Source organism: Podarcis erhardii (assembly GCF_964252035.2).
Source record: "Podarcis erhardii genome assembly, chromosome: 6".
Classification (NCBI taxonomy): domain Eukaryota; kingdom Metazoa; phylum Chordata; class Lepidosauria; order Squamata; family Lacertidae; genus Podarcis; species Podarcis erhardii.
The window spans coordinates 45,663,213-45,684,478 of NC_138510.1; the positions used below are offsets into that span (position 1 = coordinate 45,663,213).

A 21,266-nucleotide genomic window follows, 5' to 3' on the forward strand; every position below is an offset into this window, starting at 1 on the left:
TATCAGATCGATAGCCTGACTATGATGCTGGAAAATTAAAACTTGAGAAATAAATCAACAGAAACAGAGTTAATCAATTTAATTTATAACTCAGAAGTGGTTCACAGAACCAATACAATCATAGGAGGAAAAAGTATATTGCAGCAAAATCCAATACTGTTGAATGCTTTAGTTTAGATTCAAGTCAGCCTTGTACCCAGTACTCTACCTGTGCTTGTAGCATTCCTGGTCATAGTTACAGCAGGAGCCACAAGAAACTAGGAGAGCCTTGCAACAAGTAAGAATCCCTTGGTATATAAGTTACGGTATTACAAAGTAGTAAGTCTTGCTCTTCACTTCTTTTTACATTTAAATATAGCACTGAAAAAAGGGAGTGTCTTTAAGAACAGAACAGTAATGCAGTTTAGTAGTCCAGCGTCTCAGTATCAGCTTCAGTGGATTTCCTCCCTATTCCAGTAGTAAAAGTAGAGGAATAAATTAATCCTCAGTTGGGGGGAAGCATCTGGACCATGCCCACCACAGTAAGCTGATAAGCAAGGCTCTTCCTACCATCAGTAATTAAAACCAAACAAGTCACACCATAAACTTAACATACCAGTATATCTTCACTATGCTTTGCCTTATTTTAAGCCCTCCAAAAGATACTGGAAACTGCTAAAAAAACTATTTTCAGCAGGACAAAAATACATGAACTGCATTGTGCAGTTAAATTCTGTGTACCATTCTGTCTCTTCATGTTTTAACATGCTGCATTTTGCAACAAAAGATAGATATTTTTTTTTTTTTTAGCATTCAAGTTAAGAAAAAGCAGTGGGTGGCCTATATAAAATCTAACCATGGCCAAGACTATTTTTGCTTCTTTCTTAGCAATAGAAGATATGCATATGCAGAATTGTTTACTGAAAGTTCAGGTTTGTTGGACTGCATGATCAGCAACTGCATGTATGGAAAAATACTCTATGTGTAGTACACTTAACAACTAGTTGTTTGCTTGTTGAATTCACAGAAAGTGCATGACTATACTTAAGATGTATTAATTTGGTGTGTTGTTTTGGTACTATACTACAAATAGTATGAACTGCACTGTCAACCCCATAAAGGTAAATTTTACAGACTTCAAAAACAGTTCTGTTCGTTAGGCAAGAGTGGTTTTATACATAGGAGCCAACAGTAATACATACTACTCTTTTAATAGAGTTTTTCTGCCACTGCATTAAAGAAGGGCTGCCCCACTTGGGCATTTTCCAATATGGAGAGGGTGATTCATGCTTACTCCAGTGTGTGGCCTGGGATTGAAGGGAGTGTTTTAAATAGGATGCCTTAGGAAAAAGGCATCAGCCATAGTTCACTGCACAGAAAATGAACAAGCAGAAGCTACAGCACATGCAGCCCGATATGCAGAAATCACCACTGATGAATTAATGAAAGTGACAGCACCACAGCACAGCTGGCAAAGCTTTCTGGAGTACAGCAGCCCGTTGCTAGCCTTGAGGGCTAGCAAATTATCTGAGGCAGCTGAAGACAGAGTCTCTCTCTCTCCCCCCCTCCCCGGTTCAGAACAAAAATTGTTTTAAGCTGCTCTCTGATTCACATAGTGAAGGTCACACGGTGACTGCTCCAAGGCAATCAGATCAAGGCAGACAAGCAGATGTCAGACTCAAAAAGATGCATTCTGAAGCAATAGCTAAGGAATGGCATTGCCTCCAGCTACAAACTGTTTAATAAGTACTAGATAAGATTGGTTAACCATTAAAATACTACTAATTTACAGCAAGATTGCTTATTATGTTATAGCCCATTACCCTCTTCATGCTCCATTTTGTTCTGAACTCTATACTAATATAGGCTGTTGCTTTGATGGGACATTACATAACTCAGACTATTTATGGTACTTATTCCACTGTTATGATTTGTGATTTTATTTTTTAAAAATAAAAATAAACCAGTCATGTGTGTGTGTATGGTTACCCTTTAAATATCTTTGACACTTTAACCCAGTCTGACTAATCCAACATGTGCAGTAGTAGAAACTTCTTCCCTAAATGTAAGATACTTGACTTAAACTAAACCCACTAATTCCTCTTATCTGACCAATCTTAATCCATATCATACTTTTAGCAGCCACATCTATGTATACCTGTATTAAGCATGATTCTTATGTCTCCAGCTTTAATATTCTAAAATTAAGCACTTTTAGAAAATTGTGTAAGAACACATTCAGGCCTATATGTTATAGCTACATTTTCTTTTTAGGGATAAAAACTATCAAAAGTCAGCACAGGCACGTATACATCAGCCTAATCATTCACAAAGACAAGAACAGCCTTTGAATTTGCATCTAGGCATATGGTTTGGGAAGAATTGGCAATCCCTTCTTGTTGCTAGAATGTAGTGCATATTGTATCATCAGTTTGTTTTGCATCCATACAACATTAAAAGTGTCTTAGCACACTACAAAGACTAACCCACAAAAGTATTAAATGTAGTCATATCCAAGGGTACGAAAAGCCAGGTGCTATGGGTGGCTTTTTGGCAGAGTGTAGCACAGGACTGTATTATCCAGTTGAATCTTGCAGGGCTTCACAAGAGAGGTTGCCACCACTCTTCCACATTTGTTTTCCAACTGTGGGGGCAGGAAGCCTGTGGCCCTCCAGTTGTTGCTGGACTCGAGCTCCAACCAGCATGCCCAACAATCAGGGTTCTTGTGAGTTTTCGTCCAGCAACACCTGGAGGACCACTGGTTCACCATCCTTGCTCTACTGGGTCTCATATGCTTCTTAGGGACATGGATGTACAGTATAGCTGTTTTCTTAAAAAGTCAGTTTCAGAGACTGGCCAACAACTAACATTTTGTTGAGTTGTGTGTTTATCAACGATAACACAAAATTTTAAAAAGTAGGTCAAAATGGCTGGTGGAGGAGGGTGAGAAGTGTGAGTTAGCATTCACACAATTGCTCATTCCCCCAGTTCCAGGAGTGTTGTACAATATACCTTCATGATTTACACCCTATGCCCTTTTAAAATGTTGGGGGGGGGTTGGACGGGGGGAGGCTATTGGGTTGTTGTTTTTATTTTTGTTAGGTATTTTGTGGTTTTATATCTTGATTTTATTCTGTGAACCGCCCCGAGACCCACCCCCCAAGTATAGGCGGTATATAAATTCAATAAATAATAGAATAATAATTCAACTAGGCACAGAACTCATTATAGGCTTGCCATTCATTAGAGGCTTAACTAACATCTTATTTCTGTAATCTTCAATATGGTAGTTAGTTCATGTATAGTGAGCAAGCATAGGCCTTCTGTTGTAAATTGTTAGACTGTGTTTACTTGCCTGAGACTGGCTTTAACTGCTTGGAGAGTCATATTGTACTAATTTACAGGCTGCATCTAAGGCTGGAATCCCTGGAGACATTCTTTCCTCCTTGCTTTTACCATTTCCCTCTATGTAGGCTTCATCATGCCTTGTTAAAATTGCTTCAGAGCAAAATCCCCTCTAAAATTGTTTTGGACACAACCTCTTTACGGAAACATCCAAGAAAACTAGCAGCGGCCAAGCCTCTTCCAGAGCTTAATTGCTGTTTCATTCATTCCAAATAGCAAACAACGCGTGACAGCAGAAAGAAGAAAGGGTTGAGCCACTCTACATAATCACACACTAGAACAATTTCAACCAGCATTAATCTGGATTACAGAAAGTTGCCGCATACTTTGTGGTTCATCATTTACCAAATGAACTGCTAAGGGCCGAGCATGACCTAGAGGGAATTGGCAGAACCCACTTCCTCTGTGCTGTCCAGGCTTATCTGTGTAGTGTAATGCAAAGGAAAAGTGCTTCCTACGTGTCTCAGCTGTCAAGGACAGGACATTTGCAGCTTTTCACTAAATTAAACCCAGTAAGGGTTGTGATACTGCAAGAAGGCAATGGTGAAGGTCAACTGAGCTTATGAAGAAGTCGGAGGAAGGCTAGTGAAATGCTCCACTCACAGTGTCTTACTGGAAAAGACAAGTGGGGGGGGAGACAGTTTAATGGGAAACTGCGGCCACCAAAACACATATCAGGCCTGATTAATTTTATACCTTCTGTTCCTAGCACCCTTTCCTGTGCTCAGCCTGTACCCCACCCCTCATTCTTCTATGCCTCAGGCTCATGGTGCTGCACCAAAGCTCCATGAAATTTATTTTCAATGGTTAACAATGCTTCAGCAAAGAAGACTGACCCTTACTGTTTTGGTGTATAATATACATGTCCCCAATGCTACCCATCACCTCAAGCAGGAATGAAGCAGATGATGAGAAAGATTATTCATTTTTCAGCACCACTTTCAGACAACTTGAATGGGACAGAAACATAGTTCTTCCTTGTTTGGCTTCGCAGCTTTTAGATTCAACGCTGCCATGTTTTAGCTGAAGTGTAGTTGCATGCTATCTGGACATGGGCTGCAAAACCGAATACTCCAGGTCATCATATTCCCACGTTTCCTCACTGCCTGTCCATTTCCATCTTCCATCTCCTGTAATGGCACACTGTTTCTGCTCCTCAAGGCAGTTACTCTGGATTGAAGATGGCCTAGGTAGCTGTAATGTAACGAGCAAGCTTTTTTATGCTGCTGGTGATCTCTGGTTGCCCTGAGCATCTGTAGCTCAGTCCTCTGCTGTCAAAGCTGGAAGAGAGGATCATATTTCCTTATTTCCTCTAGTAGGCGTATTTTGTCCAGATTGGCTTCTGCAAGGGCTTTTTTTGTGACCTGTAGCTCTCTCTCCAAAGCTGGCACTTCTTTTAGCTACAAAGACAAAATAAGGAGCAGGGGTGGGGGTGAAGAGAGATAAAGTATTTTTCAAGCTGTGAGCTGCAAGACACAATTTGGATAGTGAGGCATTATACCTATATTATTCAAAGAGATAACTTCCCCAGCAGGAGTACTTGCCGATAGTGTAGTCTAATAGCTATTAGCTTTCAGTGACTTTGTTTTTAATGCAGTAATTCTTATTTCAGAAATTATTAAGTGCTTCATCAAATTAAAAAGTGGTTCATATTACACACACATGCACACACACTTTGCGTTTTGGTCTCAAGAAAGGAAAAGCAGATTGCAATCAAGGACCATTATTCAAGTTCCTGAAAATCTGAGCACGGTTCTCTGTAGAGCAATCCCAGATTTTTTTGCCCAGCTTTTGGTTTTAAGTTTTCCATTACTATTCAGATTGTAACGTAAGCATATAAATCAAATTATGTGCAAAATAATAATAATCAACATTAGATTCATCAATACTGAACATTAGCCCATCAATAGCAGCATCAGCATATAAAAAGAACCATGAGCTTTTCTTGTCCAATATCCTGTTTCCAACAGAGGCCAACCAGATGTCCACGTGCAGCTAAGATTTTTAATGCACAATGCAAAGGCCAAAGTATCTTTCATCTTTAAAATAAAAATTAATGCAAAACAGCATCATATTTTGTACCGATACGTATTTGTTTGGGATGTGCATGTTTGTGTATATACAACCCCCATACTACATTTGCACTAGTTTTGTCATTATGCAGCACCCAATGCAGGAATTGTAGCACCAAATTACAATCCTGGATTTGCTGAAGTCACAGCAAGATGGGGGATGGTGGGAAGAGAAGGCAGATTGCATAACATCAGTGGCTGTGATACGGAAGTAAGAAAGGAGAGACAATCAGAGGGGAAACGTGGTGGCTTAAAATAATGGAAGAGGTTTGAATAGATCAGAAAGAAGAACATGGAGGAATTGCTTTTAAAAAAGTTTTAACAAGAAGAAATAGTGCAGATGGGTACAACACAGAGGCAAACACCCAAAAGCTAAAGCAACAAAGCCTCTCTCAATTCTCTTCTCACTGTACTCAAATCTTGTTTAAACCCCCCCCCCACCTTTTCCCTTTCCTTTCTCCTGTTCCATTCAAACCTTTGTGGTTGTTTAAAACTACCACATTTTTCCACTCAGTGTTTCTCCATCACTGCTCTACTCAAATCTGTCCCTCTTGCATTATTCAGTTGCCTCATGTGTGACAAAAAGGCAAGCATCCCCAAACTTGGCCCTCCAGCTGTTTTGGGACTACAACTCCCATCATCCCTAGCTAACAGGACCAGTGATCAGGGATGATGGGAATTGTAGTCCCAAAACAGCTGGAAGGCTGAGTATGGGGATGCCTGGAAAAAGGAGTCCTCAAATATGGAGTGGAGCGAGCACGGGAAAAGAGCCTTCACACACACACTTAAAAAGAATGCAAAGTAGACATTGCAAAAGAAAATGCAGCAGGTTTTACAAGCCTAAAACTGTGGCAGAAAATTATCTGGGACTCTGATTTATACATGGAGATATGTACACAGGTTCCTAGTTCACTTTACTGCTTATCTATTAACTTTAACAGTACAATGAACTGCCAGATTTTGTTGATTTTTACTATAAGCAGAGAATGTTTACAACAGTACAGCTCACAGCAGAAACTACAATATTAATAGTGCTTTTCCTTAATTATTGATTGTTTTTGAAATAAATCTGCAGCCTCAGAAACACTAAAAAGTAATAATAAAATGCTAAAGTAATTGTCTTTTAGAGGGAAACATTATAAGCTGGCACTATATTGGATGTTTTCCTCTAAAAAGCAAATATTTTATTACTATTGACACAGCACTTTTTGATGTAGTTCACAATTCAGATTTCTTTATTTTGGTCATTTTGTACAACCATGATGCAAGCAAGTTAATTGTAATTTCCCTTATAGGAGGGTAAGGCCATTAATCAGGGTAAGAATGCATTTATTACTAATGAAGTTGCCCAGTATGCTAGCCTACTTCCTACTATTGCCAGAGCCATTAAAAAAACAACTCCAGTCTTGGGTACCAGAGACTGAATGATTCTATTATTCATACATTAACATGAACCAACTGTGTTGATGAAGAATGTTTGAAGTCATAATGCAAGATGGTTATAATAGAACGTTCTTTCCTCTTTTTTTGTTGCTATCAGTGTTATCTGTTACACTCTTAATCACTTTGATATATGTATTAATATTTATTCCATTATTATGGTAACTGGTGAATATAAATATTGTATCTATTCAAAATCCTGCTTCAGATAGCAGTCTTTGCAAGAAATGCTACAGTGCTGTCTCTGAAAATCAGCAAATGACATGCTTGCCTTTGCTTCTGCAAAGAAATGTGAAAAGAGGGAAGGGAAAGGAAACTGAGATATCCAGAAATGAGTACACAAGAGCTGATATTTGTAAGTACATTAGCAAGGAAATAAACACACAGGTAGGGGCTTGCATTTCCCTCCCTTTTCCTTTAGTGACTGCAAGCTGTTAACATATGGCATACCTGAAGTTCATCACTGCTTCCTGCTGAAACTCCAGAAATTCTCCGCTGTTTCTTAAGATCTTTCTGAAGCCTCTTCTGCATAGAAGATCCTTCCCCCTGTGCAACTGAAAAGGCATGCAGAAAACACAAGTATGATGAAATAACCTGCAGGATGTGGATGTTAAGATAAAGCCTCCAATTTTTTTTCAGAATGAGAAACTGAAGATAAGGGAGGGAAATGGCTGAGCAGCAATATCCAACAGCACATTGCAATATTAGTCCCCCAATAAATATTTTACATATCACTTAAATGTCATATTAATCATCTCAATGTACTGGTAGCAACAAAAAGGAAGCTGGGGTGGGTTAAAGGTTCTAGCAGGCTTAGCTGTTTTAGCTGCAGCATCTTCCAGCCACTGCTACTGCCATTCATGGCACTGACCTTTTATACAGAATACTCCATCATCATCACAACAAACAACAACATGGTCCACTGCAAGGATTAAAGGCACAGGACCAGGAGAAGTAGGGTATATTCGAGGACTGTCATCCTGCAAAACAAAGAATATTAGCTATAAAAATTATTCTCTCTAATTTTTGCAGAAACCATATTATCAATGCAAGCAATTCTATACCCTATCCCAATAAAGCATTATTATAATACAATGGACGATCAAACCCAGTCTGAGGTCAGAATATAATGACGCCCATGCTTCCATATATGTGGGCTGGGAGCAGGGAAGATGCAGATAACTTTTGGCGGCAGCTCTTTGCTGCCATCTGTAGTGCAATGCCACTATAGATATGTATAGTGGTACCTCGGGTTAAGTACTTAATTCGTTCCAGAGGTCCGTTCTTAACCTGAAACTGTTCTTAACCTGAAGCACCACTTTAGCTAATGGGGCCTCCCACTGCTGCTGCCACCACCACGCGATTTCTGTTCTCATCCTGAAGCAAAGTTCTAACCCGAGGTACTATTTCTGGGTTAGCGGAGTCTGTAACCTGAGGTACCAACTGTAAAAGCTAAAAGGTAAAGGACCCAGACATACAGATATGAATTTAGCTTTTGAAGGGACTAATTGAAATAGGAAAGTTGAAAGACTCTGCGTACGTATGCTAGATTTATTACATTTATTACACATCCGAAGTGATTTAGAAGATGTACTCCAAAGTTTCCTTTGCTTCAGATACCACTGCACTCTAATCAGGTAATAATGGTTCCTTTTGTATGATACAGAATTTTACAAAGGGTGGTTGTCAGGGAACTGCCATCAGTGCCGGAGGGAGAGAGCGGGTTCCGGAGGGATTCCAGAGAGCGTCCCGGGATGGGGAGAGGCAGCCCATCTTCTGGGGAAGAGAATCAGCGTAGCACCAGTGGAGAAGGGGGGCAGATGGGGGAATCGGCGAGGCGGTCCCATGACCCCTTGCCAGGGACCAGCAGGGAGAATAAGGTTCCTCCGCTGCCCACACCCTCCTTGCGCAGAAGGCTTCCGCGCAGGGAGAGTAGGAGGAGACTAGGCGTCAAAAGAGCTTCTTTGCTGGAAGAAGTTCAAGAAACGCCCACTGACGGATTCTGCCAGCGATTGAGACAGCCACGGGTGAGTGGCTGTCCGGACAGAAAAGGTTCACTCAGGCAACCCAGCCAGGCGTTGCACCGGTTTACGCACGAGCAACCCCTAGAACCATTACAGTGGTGGAATATTTTAAAGTCTATATTATAACTGAGGAAAGCAAAGCACACAAGATTTGTTTATTTTCAGTATCTTGCCTTTCCAAGGCTGAAAGAGGCCATCAGGAAACCTGAACAAGACTGATGTCATGAGTTAAGTATGCCCTTTTTATCAGTTCCCAGAATGAAGAGCAATTAGCAGTCTTCTGAGGTCACCTGTTAAATTTTTAACAACTCACAGTGCTAGTTACATAACTCATGACAAAACATCAAAGAGTTAGATTCTGAGGGCTCTACTACATGGTCCAAGTTTCTATCTTAATAGGGTTAGAGTGTGGGGTGGTGGGGGTGGAAGACTAAAAATACAATGTCTACCAGTAATCCCTGTTCCCATGTTTACTGACATTCCTGAAGAACACTAAAAGGACAGTGACGCAGGATGTACCTTTGCAGAAGCAATGTTCATTCTTTTTCAGCAATACTTGTTGCTCTGTATACTTGAAACTGTGAACATACATAGTAATATCTACACTTCCTCCCAATCCATTCTAAAAGCTAATGTACACATTCTCCCACCTTCAGTGTAATCTTGGTGTCCACAATTTCAATCTTCATGGGAATAACTTCAGGGATCACCTCATCCTCAAGGAAGGGTCCAAGGCTGGAAACAAAGGATGTCAGCAACTCTGCACGATAGCTATGAATCAGCATGTGGAAAAAACCATTCTGAACAGCCAGAGGTGAATGCACTGCAGCACTTGGTCCTATTTCATATTGTAAAGACACTTCAGGCTGGGTCAGGTTAGTTTCACTGGTTTGAGGTCTCTCCGAGTTTAGCTCTCCTAAAAGTATAAGGTGGTTATAGCATCAGTATTCTATAGCTTACAATGTTGATAATTCTCCCATCCTCTCCCCCTACTAAAACTGTTTAACTAATGCCATTAATTCTATCAGCTAGCGCAGGGATGGGAAACCTGTGACCCTACAAAAGCTGTTAGATTCTGATTCTTATCAAGCCCAGTCAGCATGGGGAATGGTCAGGGATCAAGACAGCTGTAGTTCAGTGAGATCTGAAAGGGCCAAAGGTTAGCCACACCTTAGCTAGTGGAAGGCACTATTACTGTTCCGAGGCTCCAAGCAGCTAGATTAAATCAATTTTGCCTTGGATCATCAGCCTCCCTAATAGAAATCACAACTACAGACATGGAAGATGGAATAATTTAATATGACCCCAAACTGTTTACAGTGCAATCTTGTAACATAAACACAGAAGTAAACCCCAGTGAGTTCCGTGGGGCTTGCGCTCATCTAACTGGATATATTTTCTTGCTTTCAGCAGTCTTATATTAATGGAAAATTTATGTGTATTTGATTATCTAAAGCATTCAGCTTTATTTATACAAAATGAAAGCTCTCTTTGATAACTAGCCCTGAGCTTTGTAAAACTGGCTTCTCAAACTAAGGTTCCCTCTCTATTATTCTTTTGAACAACATGTCCTCCCAAGTATATTACCAGCTTAATTCCATCCTATTATATCTTGTGCTCTCTAGTGGCCAAAAGATATACAACAAGGGGCCCACATTAAGTTCAATTCCATTTTTAAAATGGAAACTTGTGCTACTAAAATAATCCATTTTAAGAGTCTGAAGCCATGTAATTTTGCCAGAGACATCACACTGCTGTCTTACATCTACACCACCTTCTGAAATCTAGCAGTGTCCCTTACCTCTCATTAACCACATCCTGACACACTCAATATTAGAGATGAGGACACAGCATCTCTTTAAAAAAAATTAAAAATTGTCCCCGACCTTTCCCCAGCCTTTTTCTGCCTTCTTCACCACACATATTCCACCTTTTTACATTTTTGACTGTTCAGCAGAATCATGTGCCTGCTATTGGTAGAAAAGACAGGAAATAGTGAATAATACTTCAGCTTGGGGAAAGAGACATAACTCAGTGGTAGAGCATGAGCTTTGCATACAGAATGTGTCAGGTTGAATATCTGGTATTTTCAGATAGGACTGGGGAAAGACTCATGCCTGAAACCCTGGACACACCTGCCAGTCAGTGCTGACAAACTTGAGCAAGATGGACACTTGTGTAAACCTATCACAAAACCTAGAAGTCAGAGTTGTAGATCTATATCCCAGAGAAGTTTATACGGAAACAAATAGTGTTTTTTCCCTTCTATGTAAGACTGGAAGGCAAACACCCCACATAGGCACCAAGACTCCTGATTGTATTGTACAGGCAAAAACAGATCTCTGTACATGCATCAAAGCTACTGAACTTTACCTTGGTCAGTAACATACCTGTGCAGTCACCTTGCAGAAACTGCCACATACTTAGATTTCCTAGGTGCGCAGGAGTTAGCTCCATAACCTGAAGGGCAAGTCCCATATCATCTCCTTTCGTCTCTATCACACAGTTTACTTCTTTCATTTTCAACACCAAGACAGATACCTAAAACAGCAAGCCATAGAACAAATGAGTGCTGCAGCCTCTCTTTCTCTCTCTAACTCCTCGAAGAAATAATATTTAAAAGAACAAGAAAGGGATGACATCTAACCATCTGGGGGCTGGAGTCTGGTCCGCTGGGAGAAGCTGAGCTGTTGATATATGTTGATTCTCTTTCCTCATCTGCCATTGGGCTTGACCTGTGGCCTGCATCATCAAGGACTTGGGGAATGTGCGCAGGGGTAAGAGGATCCAGGCTAGACTCTGAAGAAAAATCAAGAAGTTCAGTAATTACTATACAATTCTTATAGCACTTAAACAGGAATGTCAGAATTCTGAAACATCTAAAAAGACTACACACTTGGACTGGATTAATTTTAAAAACGTAAATGCCCCATAAGGAAAATTGCATTTCTAAGTAAGAGCTTATGTGCCGGGCAATTTACTAAAAATTTTAGTGGAAGGCAGGGGAGCCAATTTTTGCTTATTTCCCTCTGCAGTGCTCAGCACCACTCCCCATGCTGTTCCACAGCATTTCCAATCCTTTGGAGAATATTTCTGGGAGACAGGGGGTGTTGCAAGGGGAAGGGGAAATGGATGAAAATTGCCTCTTCCACCAGCAGGATCATCATCATCATCATCACCATCATTTTTTATTTGTATGCTGCCTTTCCACAGTTAAAAAAACAATGCTCAAGGCAGCTTACAGCATGACAAGAGTTACATAATTACAAAAGTCATAAACAATAAATAAACCACATCAAAAAATACACAACCAAATGGGAAACAATTTCCACATAAATCAAAATCTAAAACTAAGAATACAGCATTAATATCACAGTTTAAAATGACATAGGTAAAAATAACAGCAATTTAAACAAAAAAACAAAAACAAAACAAAACAGAGCCCTCTCTGCCCAGCAGCAGCAGCAGTGGTAGCAGTTCTTATAGGCCTGTCAGGCCCTGCCCTAGGCCAGGTGGTGAGTGGCAGCTGAGCAGGGGATATCTCCACAGGATCAAGAGACTTCCATTCACCAAAAGCTAAGCTTGGATCCAGCCCACAGTTTGCATTAGAACCCCCTTCTCCAACCATCACAGTACCAATTCTACGATGAATTTCCCACAATCCATCCCACCTAGTTATTAAAAAGTGTCTTTTAATTACACAAATGCTGTTTTTGTACAAATTATACCCTCAAAAGACCCTGATGTTGGGAAAGATTGAGGGCACAAGAAGAAGGGGACAACAGAGGACGAGATGCTTGGACAGTGTTCTCGAAGCTACAAACATGAGTCTGACCAAACTGCGGGAGGCAGTGGAAGACAGGAGTGCCTGGTGTGCTCTGGTCCATGGGTCATGAAGAGTCGGACACGACTAAACGACTAAACAACAATACCCTCAAATAATAAACCCAAGTATTTTATAACTTATTTGATGAATTCATAAGGGGGGGAGTACAAGTTAATTCTCATTACCAGGTTCTAAAAGCATCACAAAACCATCACTGCCATCGCTATCCACCGACAACCTATCTTCAGGACCACTGCCATCTAGAGAGCTGGTATCAAAGGAATGTTGGGATGCAGTCCTTTTCATGGAGAAGAAACGCATTCGTCCACTACTGCCTCCCACTGGAGTCAACGGCCCCTCTTCAGTCTTCGGTGTGGGATCCCTAACAACAAGCACAGATCAAAGCTGTTTGGTATTACTGGATTAGATGCAAAATTATAATTGAAAGATGCCCATCATTATGATAGCTGGTACATAGTAAGAGGCACTATATATTGGAGGGAGTGTGGCATAAGGTGTTTTGTACAAAGAAATAAATTGAACTCCCTGCCCACAGCCTTCCCTGTTATTGCAAGCTAAGCCATCTACTGTCAGAACTGGATGAACACATTTTTCTCTTGTGGCCATCTTGACATTATTTCTACATGCAGTGCTCTATTGGGAACCACTTGGTTACATAAGAGAAAGATAAAGAAGGTGCATTTGAGGACACTAGTGAGGCAGAGCTGGCGAGGGAACCTGTGGCTCTCCGGATATTAGAATAATAGAACTGTAGTGTTGGAAGAGTGCACAAGGGTCATCCAGTCCAACCTCCTGCAATACAGGAATGTTTTGACCAACTTGGGGCTCGAACCCACAACCCTGCGATTAAGCGTCTTGTGCTCTACAGACTGAGCTATCCCAGGGAGTCCTACAGAATACAAGTCCCATCAGGGCCAGACAGCAATGTCCATGGTCGGGTATCATTTGTTGTTGATGTTGGGAAAGATGGAGGGCACAAGGAGAAGGGGACGACAGAGGACAAGATGGTTGGATAGTGTTCTCGAAGCTACCAGCATGAGTTTGACTAAACTGCGGGAGGCAGTGGAAGACAGGAGTGCCTGGCGTGCTCTGGTCCATGGGGTCACGAAGAGTCGAACACGACTGAACGACTAAACAACAACAACAACAACAACAACAACAACAACAATATCTGGAGGGCTATAGGTTCCCAACCTCTGGTTAGTGGCTGATTCTACCTCCTATTCCAGTGACCCAAGTGTCTGGGGATGAAGGTCAGGCTTTGTCCACTCTCTGGTGAATCCCAAATTGTTACATGTTTATCTCATAAAAGTCAATGGCAGCCATTGAGAACTGAGCCATTTCCCCATCTTCATAGGCTAGCTCCATCATCTGCATATCCCTGCCCAGGTGATGATCTACCTTGGAATTGAGTGTACTTTGAATGAAAAAAATTACAAGAGATGTGGAGACCTTTGATTTCTGTATCCGGCAAATACATTTTATCTGGCATTTATTCTACTTTCCATAAAACTATTCCCAATACTATAAAGAAAACTCAGGTGTGAAAAGCCGCTATCATAGCACTTACAGAATGGCTACATAGGTGATTAGAAAATTACTCACTTAATTTGGGGGTGGACAAACATCTTCTGCATTGTGGAAGCCATCTTTTCCCTACTTAAGCTGAAAGCATCTTTTGTCATTGACATAGCCTCTTTGGTGAGGTCCATGGTCACATGCAAGGCTTCCTTGGTGGCACCCTTAGTTATATGCAGTGCACTAGTTAACTCCAGCTCCATGCTTTTCAGAGGGATTAGCTCCTCTTGTCCATTTAGAGAAACCTGTATGCCACCTAAAGGATCTACAAAGGAAGATGGACTAGAAGGAAGACCTTGAGGAGTTGGAGAAAAATTTTCAAGCTCACTTGGTCTTTCTGCACCAAGGACTTCTTCAGCTTCATGTGCTTCTTCTATAGGACCTCGTTCTACTGTGGTTTCTACTACTAGGGCTCCATCACTCTGGGATTTTAGCATTCCATCTTGCAATGCCACCACACCATCTGTGCTATCAATTCCACTATCTTCTAGTACTTTCATGGGGCTGCCATCTTCCTTCTCTGAGCTAGCGTCCGATCTCAGCTCTCTGCCTTCAGCAACCAGTCCCTCCCTGCTCTCTGAAGGGGAGAGTTCAGATTCTATAAGGCTTGTAGTATCTGAGTCAACAGACCTAGGTTCCAATGCAGAATCTGGAGTAGGATGCATTAGCAAGGCCAGCTCAGCACTGCCGAACATGACGCCCATACAAGTGCTTATGGAATCTAGAGGGGACCCAATTATTTCCTGAGTGTCTTGGGTCAACTGCTCTTGAAATGTCAACAGAACTTCTTTCATCCTAAGTAGCATCAAATACTGGTAGTGGTTGAGTCGCACCTTCATGTGTGCACTTGAATACAGAAGAACATGGACATCTGCAGATACTTCCACATCATCAACATTTCCTTCACCATTAACAATGTGGTTTTCTTCTTCCAAGACTTCCTTTGTCTCTGGGGCGAGGTAGATGCTTTTCAAATCCTGCTCAGTCTTTGATCTTTGGCAGAACTGCTCTTCTCTGGAAAGGTGCTGATGTTTGGCGTGATTACTAAAGCTAGCAGAAGGTTTGATTTTAGCTGGTGAGGCAGAAGAGACATGCGGCACTGATGCTTGAGCTACCTCCCATCTCTTTGGGAGGCAGGCCCAGACACAGAGTGGAAATGGGTGAATAAAGTTAAGGGCTTTGCCTTTTGAGCTCTTTGCTCCCTCAAAGTCCAACGAGAGCTCAGCGAAATTGAAAGACCAAAGGTCTTCAGAAGCGGAGGACTTGCCGGGGGAAAGGGGAAAGTCTGCATGTTTCTGGGCTTTAGTGTCCACTTGGTAAGCATGACGTAAAAAGAGGGTGTGCAGGAGGCTGAAGTTATCCTGAAATTTAGGGAACTGGGTGTAGCTGGAGTGGAAGAATTCTGAAGCAGCAAATTTACGGAACAGGTTCTGGAGAGCTAAACAACTGCAGTGTGGAGCATGCCTTGTGTTGGTAGCTGTTATTTCTGATGCGCGAATGGATAGGCATTTGGGACGGTCCCGGTGATCGACCACTTTCTTCTCCACCGGGATGTTTAGCTACAATTGGGGGGGTGGGGGTGGGAAAGATGTAAAATGATCAACATAGACATGCAAACTATCCTATATCCTCAGCTTGAAAACATAACAGTTATCCCTTCTTTGGCAGATGTTAATAAAAAAAAGATGCTTTTAAATAATTTCATGGCTGAGTCAGAAATTGATCTGGTGTAGCACACTGAAGGAACTATAGTCGTGTTTGGTAAAATAATTACATACTGCAACTGGTGAGAAGGCTCTGAGCCAGCCTTCCCCAACCTGATGTCCTCCAAATATTCAATACTGTGCTACATATTCTGATTACTGAAGCACTAGTACTTTCCTCTTAACTAGGGGCTTTCGTGATTTGCCTCAATAATAGCACCAGTGAAAGCTGCCAACCTTCCACAAGCTGCGTAGAGAAGGATAAATAGCAAAACTATAGTTTCAAAAAGCCAGAAGTTGTTCCCCTCAGCCACCCGCCCTCCTTGTCTCATGAGTTCCCTTTTACCTCATTCAAGTCAGAGCAGAAGAAAATACCTTGAGCGTGAAGCCATCCAGTCTGACATCAATGTGCTCATCCTGCTTGCCAGAATTCTCTAGTTTGTATATAGCTTTGAATTGCTGTAAACTGCGATAGAGATCAAGGCAAAACAAGTTCACCCAGAGCACGCTTACTGTGTCCAAAGTGAATATCAAACCATTCAGCTGCAGGTACAAATTTGGGCATGGGACTAGAGAGAATGAAAAAAAAGGACAAGTTAGCCTTCCAGTAGTTTTGGCAGCACTAGATAAAGGGGGAGGGCAGGTTAAGAGCTGCATGTGTGTTACAACACAACATCTAATTTAGTATCTGGCCTCTTACAACAATCCATTTTGAAATACCTTACGGTTCTATAAGGGCCTATTACTATGACCCTGCCATTTTTTTTCTAGTTTAAATCCATCAGATACATTCTGGACCTCTCTGGCAATGTCTATCGTCTTGATTACTCCATGTAGTTAATTTGACAATTCCTTTTTTGAAGTCAGCTGTATTACTGGTTTTCAACAACATCCAGGGCAAAGTAAATGGGATGTAATCTTGGACCCAGCTGAGAGGAAGCAAAACCTGCTTCTCACTGAAGGCACATGGAGTAGGAAACAGGTTTTGCCTACACCCCAGTTTATGTCCTCGGGTGCATGCCTTTACTTTCTTCCATACCATTCTGGCTGAGAAAGGTATTCTTGTGCTTCCACCACCCCAAGCACAAGCTGCTGGATTGAAGAATGGTGCAAAGGGAAGGAGATAATGCAGCAGCGATGATTCATCCCTTTCCCTCCAGAATGAATACAACTTCTCGGTTGGAAGGGAGGGGGGTAATTATTCACCTCCTCCACAGGGCCTTGAAGCTGTCTTTGGTTCAGATAAGCAGGGTAGATCCAAGCTCCCCAAGCCCTCCCTGCCTTGCTCCAACAATGGTATGCCTCCAATAATACACAGAAGGACAGGGAATAGAGATTCAAGAAGTAGAAGGGTGTTGACAGAAGCAGTAAGTGTGAGTAAATAGCAGGATGCAGAAGAGACTTTTCCCCTCCCCTCCCTCCCATTTACAACACTCTCCATTACCAGTGTCACTTTGCATCCAATTAGCTCAAATATTTTGCAGGAATTAAATCTCCAACACCCACTGTGAAATAAAGGCCACACAAGGGAACACATATTCTATACAATGTTATCAGAGATTAGTGGCAGATATTTAAGAAAAGAAACTGGCAAAATCTAATTAAGTGTGAGGGAAAGAAGAAAGGAGGCATGGGTTGCTGAAGGGATTAACACTCAGGGCAAGCATGGGGGGAGGGGAAGCCTCCCCCTCAACCAGTTTCTAATCTAATCTGCATTGGGACAACAGCCTCTGGCACTTCATTTCTCCCTCTCTGCTGGCTGGGTGAAAATGTGATATCATTTCTTATTTACTGAAACAGTTTCTTCCAAAGGGTTGGAATGCTTTGAAGAAACAAGAAGTGGTATCACATTTTCTTCACACGTTTTTTAAAAAAGGGGAACTGAGCTAGGAAAATTTCTCTCATCTCTGATGACCAAACTAACGTTGGGATTCCTCAATCTCCTCATAGGCTTTCTTAAGGCAAATTTCCAAACCTGAAGAAAGATACAGCTTCCTCAGAATGCAAAAGCAAATAAAGAGAAATAATATTGTAAATTAGAGAAATAGAGCCAAACTATATGATAAGTTAGCTCCATATCTGTGCCATCAAGTGTAGCTATTTGCTAGGGAACATAGGAGTCCTTTCCCAGTCCTACCTGGACACCTTTTGTATGCAAAAGGTGTATGCAGTCCTACCTGGACAAAAGGTGTATGCAGTCCTACCTGGACACCTTTTGTATGCAAACCATGTGTTCCACCATAAGAACTAAGGTCCTTTTTTGTTTTAGAATTTATACAAAATGCCAGTGCTGGCACATACACAAACACCCCAGTATGGATCAGGACCCTGGTGTGGGAGGTTTTAAGCCTTTGTCTCCCAACAATGGTCTCAGTTCAGATTGATTTCCCCACTCCAAGCATTTGCATAGGAAAAAAGCTCCCACTGAAGTTAACAGAAGTTTTTCATATGCTAATTGCCACCATTTTAAAAATCTATAGTTTCTTAGGGTTTTCATAGTACAGTTCCTTATTCCACACACACACTCTAGTCCTCCTCCCTCCCCCTACCCTCCTGCACCCCATTTTTATAGTTACAACATTTTAATTTCCAATGTCCAGTTGTTTGGTGTGTTATACACTGTTCAGAATCACACACTCAGAGAGGGGTTAGGATTAATGAATGTAAGTGCTGTGTTGGGGTTAGGTTGGAGAAGTTGTGTCCCCCACTTCTTCTGCTTGTGGGTATTACTCAGTGAATAGTTCCAAAAATGTACTCCAAATCTCTTGGAAGCTGAACTCTTCAAGCAGTTTATAGATCAGAATTTTCTGAAGGGTTGCTAGTTGCAGGAGGTTTCGTATCCAGTTTTCTGTGCTTGGTGTGGCCCAGGCTTTCCAGTGTTGGATGATTATTCATTTTGCTGCTAGTGTGGAACCATCCATCTTGACCTTTTGATAAGATTCACCTGACAGGTATGTCACCGCATGGTGTCTCCTTTTGACATGGTTTTGTCCAGCACCAAATTATTCTCATTCCCAGAAGAGTTTGATACTGGGCAGTTCCAAAAGAGTTGAGCTAGTCCTGCTTGTGGCAGCTTACACTTCCAGAAGTCATCTGTGGCTGTAATGCCCATGTGCTTCAGATGTTTTGGTGTCCAGTAGGCTCATAGGAGTATTTTATGCTGGGTTAACATGGGGCTCTTCCACATTGTGGAGCTTCTATTTCTTTGCACCGATTTGAATTGAGACAATAGCAGTGGCAAAGGATTATACTTTCATGCTAGCAATTTGTATTTTTAAAATGTTGCATTCAAGTGCAGAGATATGGAGGTAATTTATCATCTAGTTTGACCTGTAGACTCCTGAGTAGATGTAGAATAGTTACCTGGAAAATCTGGATTGTCTGGGAAGTAGTACTCAGTGAACTCAATATGAATAGCTGAGGTATGTTCAGGAAGATTCAGCAGTTTCCTTCTACATGAGAGCAGGGTTGAGGGTTTCTTACTATGTTGTCCAGCTGTGGAAACCTGAAAAACAAGGAGTTGTGGATTCTCATTCAAGAGTAAAAATAATGACTGTCTGAAAACAATAGAAGACAGTGTACAAAAGACAGTGATTTGGCCGTGTGGTGCCCAAGGTCTAAAAGACAGAAGAACTGTTTCTCTGAAGCACTATTTCAATCTAGAATCTCAAAAATTAAAAGCCCTGAAGCTGAAAAACATGTGAGCTGAAACAAGTCAATAGCAAAAAATGATATATCATATGACCATATTACAGTAGTATATTTTCTCTCTTTGAGGCAGAGTAATCAGCTATTTCCTTCTTTGGAAAAACAACAAACACCTGAATATGTGGTAACAAAGGCAGCAGCTTAGATTGGAAAATATTTACTAAGAGATCTATTTTCAGCCACAGAACAACATTTGTGCTGATATTGTTTAAGATCAAATAAAAAAATGAACATGTATTGGGCATTTGTACTGTACTTTAAAAAGCATAAAGAAGTGAGCAAGTGTCTGAACCTATGGTTTGGTTCATAAGTCAGGAAGAATGAGCAAATAACAATGCGGCAGCAGATACTCTATCAATAACTGTACCTGATGAATATCCAAATCATCAACTCGGACAACCACACAGCTAGATCGGAGTCTATTCCATGCAGGCCGCTGGAGTCCAAATAGGATAGGCGATGGCATGCTTGCTTGAGGTATCCCTTTCTCTGGTGAGCTTGTTTGAGGACTAGAAAGACCATCTTAAAGACATTTTTCAGTCATCAGAACAGGCAAAATTCTCTTTCAAACACAAAATTTAACAAGGTAGTCCTCCCCCCTCCGCCAATTCTGTATTGATATGGAACACTGGCTTCGAAGCAAATAATACAGCATGGAAAAAATGTAATACTTTGAGAAAACACAGTAGGCTCTTCCAATCAATAATTTGTACTTAAAAAGGAAACCAATCATGGTTCTTGGAAACCCTGCCTACTATTCTAGATTCAGGGACTTTGGTGAAAACTCAAAAGCAGGGAGCCACAGATTGTGGCTTGACTTCCCAGCTACTATTTATCATGGCCACTAACTACTCCCATTAAGGAAAGCCCTGCTATGTAGCATTTGGGGAGGGAGAAAAACAGAGAGGCAGGAATTGGTGTCTGAGTGATGCAACAAAACTTTTTAAAGTGTTGGCCCTAGCCAAGGAGGACCATTTGGGTCCTACTTCAGGCACCAAAGCATCTTGGACCAGCATAGTCACCCCTCTCATTTTTAGCACATGCCAGAGGTTTCACAGAAAGGGCAGAAACTTTGCTCTCACTTTGCACTACAATTTGTAGAAAGAAAAACATTGGAGTTCCTTGCACCACTTTGCCCTTTCCCAATGCCTGCACAGGTGCTGGGGAAGCCCTAATTTTCTCAAGTGGTCAAGTGGTCAGGCACTCAATGATCACACCATAAATTGCAGCAAGAGATTCCCACATCCACAAAAGAATGCTCATTCACCCTACTTATATTCAGGTAGGGAGGCAGCAGCAGTATACCCTCTGCCCACAATCTCCCTCAGCTCCCAGACCCAAGAGGGGGGAAAGTAGGTAGAAATTGAAACCACTCTTTTCCTAGTAAACCTCAAACAAAATACATGGTGGGTCATGAAAACTGGTTTGTTCTCTTTTGCCACAAGGTGACTACCTCTTCCTTATCCTAAGGTGGTGGATGAGCAAGACTCCGTGCCAAATCTTTTAACAC

General features: G+C 41.5%; 1 protein-coding gene across 1 annotated transcript in view; it reads right to left on the minus strand.

Moving 5' to 3' along the window:
- Positions 1-4,290: 4,290 nt before the first annotated feature.
- The window catches only part of BLTP3A (bridge-like lipid transfer protein family member 3A), a 58,297-nt gene continuing 41,321 nt past the window's right edge, over positions 4,291-21,266 (minus strand). Inside the window, exons 11-21 of the mRNA XM_081866463.1 lie at positions 20,124-20,278; positions 19,412-19,553; positions 16,424-16,617; positions 14,373-15,904; positions 12,932-13,128; positions 11,568-11,719; positions 11,311-11,461; positions 9,571-9,836; positions 7,768-7,876; positions 7,347-7,450; positions 4,291-4,784 (exon numbers count right to left, since the gene is read on the minus strand). Of these exons, the coding sequence (XP_081722589.1) occupies positions 4,659-4,784; positions 7,347-7,450; positions 7,768-7,876; positions 9,571-9,836; positions 11,311-11,461; positions 11,568-11,719; positions 12,932-13,128; positions 14,373-15,904; positions 16,424-16,617; positions 19,412-19,553; positions 20,124-20,278 (3,128 nt within the window). The 3' untranslated portion in view covers positions 4,291-4,658. The remainder of the gene's footprint in view (positions 4,785-7,346; positions 7,451-7,767; positions 7,877-9,570; positions 9,837-11,310; positions 11,462-11,567; positions 11,720-12,931; positions 13,129-14,372; positions 15,905-16,423; positions 16,618-19,411; positions 19,554-20,123; positions 20,279-21,266) is intronic.